This window comes from Cherax quadricarinatus, chromosome 96 (genome assembly GCF_038502225.1).
Source record: "Cherax quadricarinatus isolate ZL_2023a chromosome 96, ASM3850222v1, whole genome shotgun sequence".
Taxonomy (NCBI): Eukaryota; Metazoa; Arthropoda; class Malacostraca; order Decapoda; family Parastacidae; genus Cherax; species Cherax quadricarinatus.
This window is the reverse complement of record NC_091387.1, coordinates 3,864,473-3,875,850: the sequence shown is the minus strand read 5'-3', so window position 1 is coordinate 3,875,850 and position 11,378 is coordinate 3,864,473. Positions and strand designations below refer to the sequence as shown.

Below are 11,378 nucleotides of genomic sequence, written 5' to 3'. Positions count from 1 at the left end.
TGCGACCAATTATGTAAGTGTATTTATGTAAGTGCGTTTGTACGTGTATGTTTGGGGGTCTGAAATGGACTAATCTACTTCACAATATTCCTTATGGGAAAAAATTCGGTCAGTACTGGCACCTGAACATACTACTGGAATGAAAAAAGTTCGTTAACCGGGGGTCCACTGTACATGGACAAGGTATACAGGTCTAGCTGACATCAATTTACCAATGTTAGTTGTACCTCAGAGCTAGATGGGATTTGAGAGACATCAGGCAGCATCATGCCTCTCCCACCCACAGGCGGGCCTGTCAAATATCACATATATAAAAAATTAATACCAATAATATTGGTAAATTATAAGATAGTAGATTGTATAAATTTTTAAGGACTTTATCTCCAGAAATGGTTAATGGGAATACTAGTGAACACAGAGACTGGGTAAGATTTCTCAATACTTGAATATTATCACAATAATTAAAAATGCCAAATTATAGACATTAACTTACAATTATAGTGGCCACATCCTAATGCATCCCTATCAGAATATATGCAGTAGCCAAGGCAATATATACATACTGCTAATTAAGGTTAGTTTTTTAGTTTAATATGTTTATTATGCACCCCATACCCATCCTGTGGGCGGTAGTCAAAAGGTTGCAGAGGTACATAATTGGTCCAGGGACTGGACTCCAAAGTTTTGATAGCTGAGCAAGTTATAGAAGTAATGAATTCACAATTTACAAAGGTAATGAACTCACAATTTACAAAGGTAATGAACTCCAGGTAGGTCTAGTCACAATCATGACAAGTTACAAAGGTATTTACAGATTACAGAGGTACGTAATGGGTCCAGGGACTTAAGGGTAAGCATATATGTAATGTGGGCTGCTCAAATTTGCAGTCCACTTATTTCTGCTTATACAGTCATATTGGAGCTGCTTCACAAGTTATAAATTCATTTACCATTTCAGAGGATGCTAAATAAACTTCTAATCCTCGATTCCAGCCAATAAACCCATTTTTGGCCTCGATGATACCAGATTAATCATACTCAATTGCACTACCAGTGATGCATCGCTGTACTGTCCTCGTCTCTCTCCTCCATCAATAATAAAAAATGAAGTGCTAAACCTATAAGGGTCATACAGTTCTCCTCCTCCAGTGTGACGATTCATTTTATGTGTAATTCCTGTTTTTATTTTCAGAGTCACACCAACAATTCATTTTAAATATTACATGACAGTATTTATTTTTTTTACACTAAATTTAGGAAAATTATAAAAAATTCCACAACACCTATGGGTTTAGTGCTTTTCTATGAATATAATAAAAATTACATATCCCCAAAAGTGTGCCATATAGTGGTTGCTTGATATTTTTTCCTTCCAAGGTTTTTGTTCATTACCTAAGAATGTCTCATTTGATCGTTTCAAATTTTTAATGCTAGCACATGTATAAATAGGAAAAGATTTGTGCAACATTGCCATGTAAGGCAATAGTTGCATGAATGGATATGGTGGAATGGGAGGTTTGCGACATGAATGTGCAGCCAACAAATCTGTAGCAACTGCACGATGTTATCATGTTAATATATACCAGGATGCCTGGAGTATACCAGGAGGGTGTTCTGGGGGTCGACGCCCCTGCGGCCCGGTCCATGGCCTGGTACTTACTTTAGGTGCTTGTCCAGCTGCCAAGTATTCAGGCTGGAAGGGTGTGCTTAATCTTTATTTCTGCAAGTACATGTGCAAGGTATACAGACCATACCTGACATCAGTGACATACTATATAGAAACAGTTATATAGAAAGTATGTATGTACATGGTTATGCAATGCATTTTGAGAAAATTAGGTTAATATTGTCTCAGGATGTGACCCACACCTGGTGACTAACACCCAGGCACCTATTTTACTGCTAAGTGAACAGTGCCAGCAGGTGTAAGGTGACTTACACCCAGATATGTACTTATTTTACTGCTTGGTGAAGTGATAGCAGGTGTAAAGTGACTAACATCCAGGTACCTGGTGACTGGTAAGTAAGCTTATTTAGGCACAGGTGCACATAAGTACAATTATCATATTTTTTCTTTTCAACAAGTTGGCCGTCTACCACCTAGGCAGGGTGACCCAAAAAGAAAGAAAATCATACATATCATACATAGTATAAAATATCTAGAATAAAAAAAAAAAAAAAAAGTCTTTGAGAATATTTCATCTGATCTTGAGGTCTTTGAGAATATTTCATCCGATCGATTTCAACCCTTCAATGCTGGATCATTTTCCATAAATTAGGATTCACAATGTAAGGGGAACATTGTAAGACCCATGTAATAACTGGAAAATGCCTCTACCAACTGGCTTCGAACCTCTACAGACAAGCAGTGTCTACCTACTGACTACTGAGGCTCGCAGGACCCTATGTCTAGCTCTTATACAATGTCATATGGACTACGTTTGCTCTTCATGGTACTCTGCCTTGACAAAAACTGAAAGATTGACTACAAATCACCCTGAACAAAATGGTAAGATTCATCCTGGACCTGGATCCAGGAGAGCATGTATGTCAAGATGGTAAGATTCATCCTGGACCTGGATCCAGGAGAACATGTAGGCCAGGATGGTAAGATTCATCCTGGACCTGGATCCAGGAGAGCATGTAGGCCAGGATGTTAAGATTCATCCTGGACCTGGATCCAGGAGAGCATGTAGGCCAGGATGGTAAGATTCAGCCTGGACCTGGATCCAGGAGAGCATGTAGGCCAGGATGGTAAGATTCATCCTGGACCTGGATCCAGGAGAGCATGTAGGCTAGGATGGTAAGATTCAGCCTGGACCTGGATCCAGGAGAGCATGTAGGCCAGGATGGTAAGATTCATCCTGGACCTGGATCTAGGAGAGCATGTAGGCTAGGATGGTAAGATTCGTCCTGGACCTGGATCCAGGAGAGCATGTAGGCCAGGATGGTAAGATTCAGCCTGGACCTGGATCCAGGAGAACATGTAGGCCAGGATGGTAAGATTCATCCTGGACCTGGATCTAGGTGAACATGTAGGCCAAGATGGTAAGATTCATCCTGGACCTGGATCCAGGAGAACATGTAGACCAGGATGGTAAGATTCAGCCTGGACCTGGATCCAGGAGAACATGTAGACCAGGATGGTAAGATTCAGCCTGGACCTGGATCCAGGAGAACATGTAGGCCAGGATGGTAAGATTCAGCCTGGACCTGGATCCAGGAGAACATGTAGGCCAGGATGGTAAGATTCAGCCTGGACCTGGATCCAGGAGAACATGTAGACCAGGATGGTAAGATTCAGCCTGGACCTGGATCCAGGAGAACATGTAGGCCAGGATGGTAAGATTCATCCTGGACCTGGATCTAGGAGAGCATGTAGGCCAGGATGGTAAGATTCATCCTGGACCTGGATCTAGGAGAACATGTAGGCCAGGATGGTAAGATTCATCCTGGACCTGGATCCAGGAGAACATGTAGGCCAGGATGGTAAGATTCAGCCTGGACCTGGATCCAGGAGAACATGTAGACCAGGATGGTAAGATTCAGCCTGGACCTGGATCCAGGAGAACATGTAGGCCAGGATGGTAAGATTCATCCTGGACCTGGATCTAGGAGAGCATGTAGGCCAGGATGGTAAGATTCATCCTGGACCTGGATCTAGGAGAACATGTAGGCCAGGATGGTAAGATTCATCCTGGACCTGGATCCAGGAGAACATGTAGGCCAGGATGGTAAGATTCATCCTGGACCTGGATCTAGGAGAACATGTAGGCCAGGATGGTAAGATTCATCCTGGACCTGGATCTAGGAGAACATGTAGGTCAGGATGGTAAGATTCATCCTGGACCTGGATCTAGGTGAACATGTAGGCCAAGATGGTAAGATTCATCCTGGACCTGGATCCAGGAGAACATGTAGGCCAGGATGGTAAGATTCATCCTGGACCTGGATCCAGAAGAACATGTAGGCCAGGATGGTAAGATTCATCCTGGACCTGGATCCAGGAGAGCATGTAGGCCAGGATGGTAAGATTCATCCTGGACCTGGATCCAGAAGAACATGTAGGCCAGGATGAATTACAACAATTGGATATGTTGAATGTTGAAGACAGAGTAAAACAGAAGTTAAATCAAGTTTATAAAATTGGTCACAAACAGTGTCCAGAATATCTTGCTACTAATTTTGTCAAGGTTGGGAACCAAAGCAATCATAGTACTAGGGGGAGAGAACAATCATAGTACTAGGGGGAGAGAACAATCATAGTACTAGGGGGAGAGAACAATCATAGTACTAGGGAGAGAGAACAATCATAGTACTAGGGGGAGAGAGCACAACTTTGTAGTAGCCACAGTCAGTGGCCAGGCTTCAAACACCTTTTATTGTACAGTAATAAAGGAATGAAACAGACTGCCTGCACATGTCAAAGCCAGTCCCAGTTCAAGAAGAGTGCCAAAAGGTACCTAATGATTGTAGCGACAGAAAGGGAGGAGAATGATTTTTTATATTTGTAGTTAACACACATGTAAATATAAATAACTCATTCCTTTATAGTATAATAATGTTTTAAAAGGACATCAATGTAAATTAATCACTCTGACTTTTTTGGGTTATCCCAGGTTCTCTACACATATGCTGCTATGTATGATAATCTATGTAACTGTATTTGTGTATATCTGAATAAATTTACTTATTTACGTCAATGCTGCTGTAAGTGACATACAGCGGTTATACTTATTTTTTTTAAGTTCCTCACATCTCTTGAGAGTGTTGATCTACAGCTCTTGAGCCTTTATAAGTTCTAGACTACTGTTTTGAAATGAAACTCCCAATTTTCTTAAATGTTATTTTATTATTATTATTATTATTATTAATATTATGCCTAATAGAGTCTTAATAAGGACTCATTAACAAACTAGCTGCTCAGGCGGCACAACTAAAACTATAAATCTGTGTAATGAGTTGGCAGATAGTAACCATTGAGAGAGATACTAACATCCTGTCAATTGTGAAAAATCAGAAGGCCGTTAAACGTTTTGTGTTGGGGAGATTACTGGTGTTTCCTGTCTCTCTCCCCTTTTGATTAATTATAAACCTACCCAAAAAATTCCTGTTCTTTTCTTAATAATGATGCTACGTTTAATATTTTTGTTATGAACCCTATACCCATCCTGTGGATGGTATTCAAAAGATTAGAGGCACATAATGGATCCAGGGACTGTACCTCAATATTACAGAGGTACATAATGGGTCCAGGGACTACCTCAACATTACAGAGGTATATAATGGGTCCAGGGACTGTACCTCAACATTACAGAGGTACATAATGGGTCCAGGGACTACCTCAACATTACAGAGGCACATAATGGGTCCAGGGACTGTACCTCAATATTACAGAGGTATGGGTCCAGGGACTGTACCTCAACATTACAGAGGTACATAATGGGTCCAGGGACTACCTCAACATTACAGAGGCACATAATGGGTCCAGGGACTGTACCTCAACATTACAGAGGTGCATAATGGGTCCAGGGACTGTACCTCAACATTAAAGACACACATAATGGGTCCAGGTACTGTACCTCAACATTAGAGGCACATAATGGGTCCAGGGACTGTACCTCAACATTGCAAAGGCACATAATGGGTCCAGGGACTGTACCTCAACATTGCAGAGGCACATAATGGGTCCAGGGACTGTACCTCAACATTACAGAAGTACATAATGGGTCCAAGGATTGTACCTCAACATTACAGGTACATAATAGGTCCAAGGACTGTACCTCATTATAAGATGTACATAATGGGTCCATGGACTGTACCTCAATATTACAGAGGCACATAATGGGTCTAGGGACTGTACCTCAACATTATAAGAGGTACATAATGGAGCCAGGGACTGTACCTTAATATTACAGAGCCACATATAAAGCCCATTTAAGGTTTGTCAGGAAACAGGACAAGTGTTTCCTGACATGGGTCTTAGTCATATGATGATCCACCACTGGAGTTTTTGGCCCTAGAGACGCCTGCTGATGAAGATACGAAATGAGATGACACTACCCCCTGGGAAGTCACCACAAGAGAGATGATGTTACCCTCCACCCGGAGGGCCCAAGAAAGAAGACAGAAGAAAGATGAACAACACCCCCAACCCGGGGGCCACCACTTGGTCACCATCTGGAGAAGACCCAGGCCGAAAGTACCGGCAAATCCATAACGAATGAATGAATGAATGAATGGAGTTTTTGGTCATCTGACTGAGGCCTTCCACCGGCTTACCCCTCCACCCCTTTAAAATTTATGGTTTTGATTATAACCATTAGACTTCTAGGGGTGGTGAGTATGGGCCAGTCTCCTAACACCTGCTGCCTTTGTTCACCTAGCAGTATATAGGTGCCTAGGAGTCATTGACTGTTATGGGAAGGAGTTATTGTATTTCATGAAGAGGTAAACCTGTGTGGGTCAATCAGCACAAGGCTTGGTGGAGACTCAATCCTCTTTTTGCCAATCACACACCAATCCTTGATTAGTCGGGTTGTTGGTAATCATGTGGGGGAAGTACCTACGCATTACAATGGAAATAAGGCACACTACGTACTTGGCTTTCTTGGGTAATCCTGAGTTTTTAAACCCTCTGGGATAAAAATCCAAAAAACAACTTTTTTCTTCAACCCTAAATTTTCTTGACACTAAAACAAAACCGAAAAACAATCAAAATCTTCCCTATTCATCATTGTAGCGTACTTACGCATTTTGTGAAAATACATAAAAGAAAATATTTATGTCATAAGCAGCTCAGACGTAAGCAACAAGAAGGGTTTACATCATTTCCTGTTTGGTAGCAAGTATATAAGTCGAGGCACTGTCTGCTACTGTCACTAAGCCACTGTTCACTGCTTGTGATAGTAGCACCAGGAGACTGATCAGCATTACCATATAGTCATACAGATCAATAGAAAAAACGTTGAAGTCTCCTCTAGTTTATAGCATTCTATAAGTTATAGTGTGATCTGGGACATATTGTACACAGTACTGATTGTTCACTGCAGTGAAAAGTGCTGAATTATTATTATTATTATAATAAAAAAGAAGCACTAAGCCAGAAAAGTGCTGAGAAGTACTCACAAAACTATCACTGTTCAACAAACTGTAACTCTCACTCACTGCATTGAAAGTACTCACTAAATTAGTATCACAATAATGAAACCCAACATGTCCAGCCCAAGGAAGTTCTTCGTGATCGGTAACTGGAAGATGAATGTGACCAAATCTCGCATCGATAACATCGTGAAGTTCATGACAGCTGCCTCTCTGGACCCCAACACAGGTGAGCACCTTCCACATGTTTTAATGTCATCTTTTTATGTTGATGTATCTTGAAGATGTTAACTGTTACCACATTATGTTAAATGTCACCTTGTAGTTCACTGGTAGAGTGGTTCACACTCTCTAGAAGAGCCAGGTTCGAGTCCTGGATAGGACGAATTGTATGAGCAGATATTGAACCTGCCTCCTCATTCACCTAGCAATAAATAGGTATGGGGGATTTATTTGACTTGTGGGTGGCATCATAGGGAAGAGGAGCAAGGAATTCCAATCAAAATAAGCCACATTACTTAGCTTTCTTGGGTTATCCTGGTTTAAAGAAATCCAATCCAAATAAGCCACACTGCTAGCTGTCTAATGTAATCCTGGTTTAATAACCCAAGTAATGCCCTCACACTTTAGCATCATACACAGAAAGACACAAAATAAATCATTTAATCAGACATTATTACATTCAATAGGGAATAGTAAACCTGTGAGGGTCATATAGTGCCTGGGAAAATGAGAAGCAATCATGTACACAGAGAGGTAGGATAGGCTAATTCCTTGGAACAATAGCCCACTGAGGGGATTTAATCTGGCATTACTTGGAAAAACTTGAGATGCTAATAACAAATGTATATTTTTTGTATTATTAGTTTTGTGAGAACAAATATTAACATGTGTTTACCCCAACAGAGGCAGTGGTTGGATGTCCATCCTGCTACTTGTCTTATGCCAGAGACCAACTTCCACCCCAGATTGCTGTAGCTGCTCAAAACTGTTACAAGGTACAACCTGCTTGTATTGTCTGTTGTATACTGTTATATAGTACAATGTGCTTATATTGTCTCTGTTTTATACTGTTATAAGGTACAACATACTTGTATTGTCTGTTGTACACTGTTGCTTCAACAGGGTTTGGAAGAACATAACTGGTAGTGTAACTATTGCCTTCTGTGCTCTACTGTAGTTATAATTACGTGTACTAAAAAAGTGCCAAACCCATATGGGTGATACAGCTTATATTTATAATTCCATGTTTTTTTTGAACAGGTTGAAAGTGGTAACTTTAGTGGAGAGATCTCACCGGCCATGATTCATGACTGTGGAGGAGAGTGGGTCATCCTGGGTCACCCTGAACGCAGGACTATATTTAATGAACCTGATCATCTCATCAGTGAAAAGGTCGCTCACGCCCAAAAAGCAGGAATTAAGGTAACCCTTTCATCACTCTTACATTCTCCCAAAATGAAACTTGTGTTTTCAAACTATAGTAGTGAGTTGAAGTCAATATCAAATTTACATTTCAATTTAATATAAGAAAAGTATAAGTTGAACTTTAATAGAATTGTTCAGGTTTGCCAAGTGTGATATTAGTAGTTCTGATATGTGTTGAGGTTTGCAACACAGCTTACATTACTGATGTTATTGCTGGTGTTGATGTTTGCAAGAGAGCTTAACTTATATTATTGATGTTGTTGCAGGTGGTGGCAAATGTATGTGAGAGGAAGGAAGACAGAGACAGTCAGAGGACAGAGGAAGTATTGTTTGAACAGATGGAATACCTGGCTAGAAGCATCAGTGACTGGTCAAGTGTAGTGATAGCGTTTGAGGCATTGTGGGCCAGCAATACTGGAATATTGGCCACTCCAGCCCAGGTACAGGAGGCCCTGGCCATGCTGCGTCACTGGCTGTGTCATAACATCTCAGACAAGGTGGCCAACACAACTCGCATCATCTATGCTGGTTCAGTCTCCTCCAACAACTGTCAGGAACTAGCTAAGTTGAAGGACCTCGATGGCTTCCTGGTGGGAAGCTCAGCTCTCAAGCCTGACATTGTTGACATTATCAATGCCAGAAGTTCTCACATCTCCAGACTTGTTGACATTTTCTCCTCATATGAACATATGTCCAGGGCAATATAAACAGTCCGGCTAACAAGCTTTACATATTACATCCGAGAGGATAGCAAAACCCCTTGGAGTTATATAGAACTGTGGAAATAGGACACAATGAGATATGATCCAAGAGTGGTTCTAATTCTTTTGATTAAAAGCCCTTAATTGCCATCAAAGTATGTACCTTGAAGGATTTACAAACTAAAGTATTCTTGACTGATGGTGTACAGGTGATATGCAACCTCAATGACCCCTTATGTAGTAGATAAATATTATAAATCACTAAACCTAAAGGGTCATACAACACAACACTAGACTTGAAACCTCATCAACCAAACCCCTCCACATTAGGTCTGCACAGCCCTGTTGAACCTTGCAGCTATCATGACAAGATTACAATTATTATATTCGTGGGGAAATGCTAAACTCATAGGGGCCATACAGCACCTGGAGTCTATGACACTGTGGTTTGATCCAAGGGAGAGGCGCACCTTCAGTACTCTATCTTCCCATCACCATAGAAAGGATTTTTGTATTTTTTTTTTTTTTTGTAAATCATTATTCAATAATTTCTTCCCCACGACTTATATGTGATTCTTGTCAAAGGTACATGTATTTATAAATTTGAATGAAAGTCGATTATTATTTATTTAATTTAGATGTTCGGTGCTTGTAATATTAACTGTAGTGTAGGCACACCTCTGGCAAGACAGTGATGGAGTGAATGATGATGACTGTTTCTTCTTTCTTCAGGCCACCCTGCCTTGGTGGGAAATGGCCGATGTGTTATTAAAAAAAATTCTAGTTCTTTACTTTAGTTATTAAACACTTATAATAATGTGGCATGGTATGTTAAGTTATATAATTTATATACTTGTACCTCAATTAAATCAGTAATATTACTTATTTGTTTATGTAACCGATGACAAAATATTCTCCCTGATATTATTAGTGTAATATTATTATTCTAATAAAGGGAAAGAGCTAAATCAATAAGGGTCAATACAATGGCTAGGGAAATGGGAGGCACTCAGGTTTTGATCTAAGAAATTTGAAGTCAAGGTTAATTCCTTCGAACAAGTGCCCCTCACAGACATCAAAACTTATAGGTATTGATACGGCATCTGGGGTAAGGGAGGCATTTATGTTTAATCCAAAGGGGAGGATAAGTCCAGTTCCTTGTGTAAAATCCCTCACTGAGATCATGCCAGATCCCTTAGGAGGAGTGTATGCCAGAGGAAATATGGAACACATCATGTAGCATCTATAATTCTGGATGTTTCAATAAGTAAACCCTCGATATAACACACTTCTACACAAGGAACTTCGGAATACAAAATAAAATTCGCCGAGTCAACTGACTCAGAAACAACAAAATCTGTTGGCTACAAAATATTTAGCTCATGCCACTTTTTTTTTTTTTTTTTTCAACAAGTCGGCCGTCTCCCACCAAGGCCACATATAAACTAAATAATGTAGATCTTAATACTACTGATTGCAAAAAGGATTTAGGAGTTCTGGTTAGCAGTAATCTAAAATCAAGACAACAGTGCATCAATGTTCGCAATAAAGCGAACAGAATTCTTGGCTTCATATCCAGAAGTATAAATAATAGAAGTCCTCAGGTTGTTCTTCAACTCTATACATCCTTGGTTAGGCCTCATTTAGACTATGCTGCTCAGTTCAAGTCACCGTATTACAGAATGGATATAAATGCTCTGGAAAACGTACAGAGGAGGATGACAAAGATGATCCCATGTATAGGATAGACTGAGGGTCCTGAATCTGCACTCTCTCGAAATGTGTAGAATAAGGGGGGATATGATTGAGGTATATAAATGGAAAACAGGAATAAATAAAGGGAATGTAGTGTGCTGAAAATTTCCAGCCAAGACAGGACTTGCAGCAATGGTTTCAAGCTGGAAAAATTCAGATTCAGGAAGGATATAGGAAAGCACTGGTTTGGTAATAGAGTTGTGGATGAGTGGAACAAACTCCCAAGTACAGTTATTCAGGCTAAAACCTTGTGTAGTTTTAAAAATAGGTTAGATAAATACATGAGTGGGTGTGGGTGGGTGCGAGTTGGACCTGACTAGCTTGTGCTGCTGGGTCTGGTGCTGTGCTCCTTCCTTGAGTGGAGGTGACCAGACTGGGTGGGTCATTGGGCTA

The 11,378-nt window shown here is 40.5% G+C and overlaps 1 protein-coding gene across 1 annotated transcript; it reads left to right on the top strand.

The window, feature by feature from the left end:
- The first annotated feature begins 5,645 nt into the window (after positions 1-5,645).
- Positions 5,646-10,111, top strand: LOC128701740 (triosephosphate isomerase). Its single transcript, XM_053795631.2, has 4 exons — positions 5,646-7,330; positions 8,008-8,099; positions 8,365-8,526; positions 8,796-10,111. The coding sequence occupies exons 1-4, from the start codon at positions 7,204-7,206 to the stop codon at positions 9,234-9,236; spliced, it is 822 nt and encodes a 273-aa protein (XP_053651606.2). The 5' UTR covers positions 5,646-7,203; the 3' UTR covers positions 9,237-10,111.
- Positions 10,112-11,378: the final 1,267 nt, after the last annotated feature.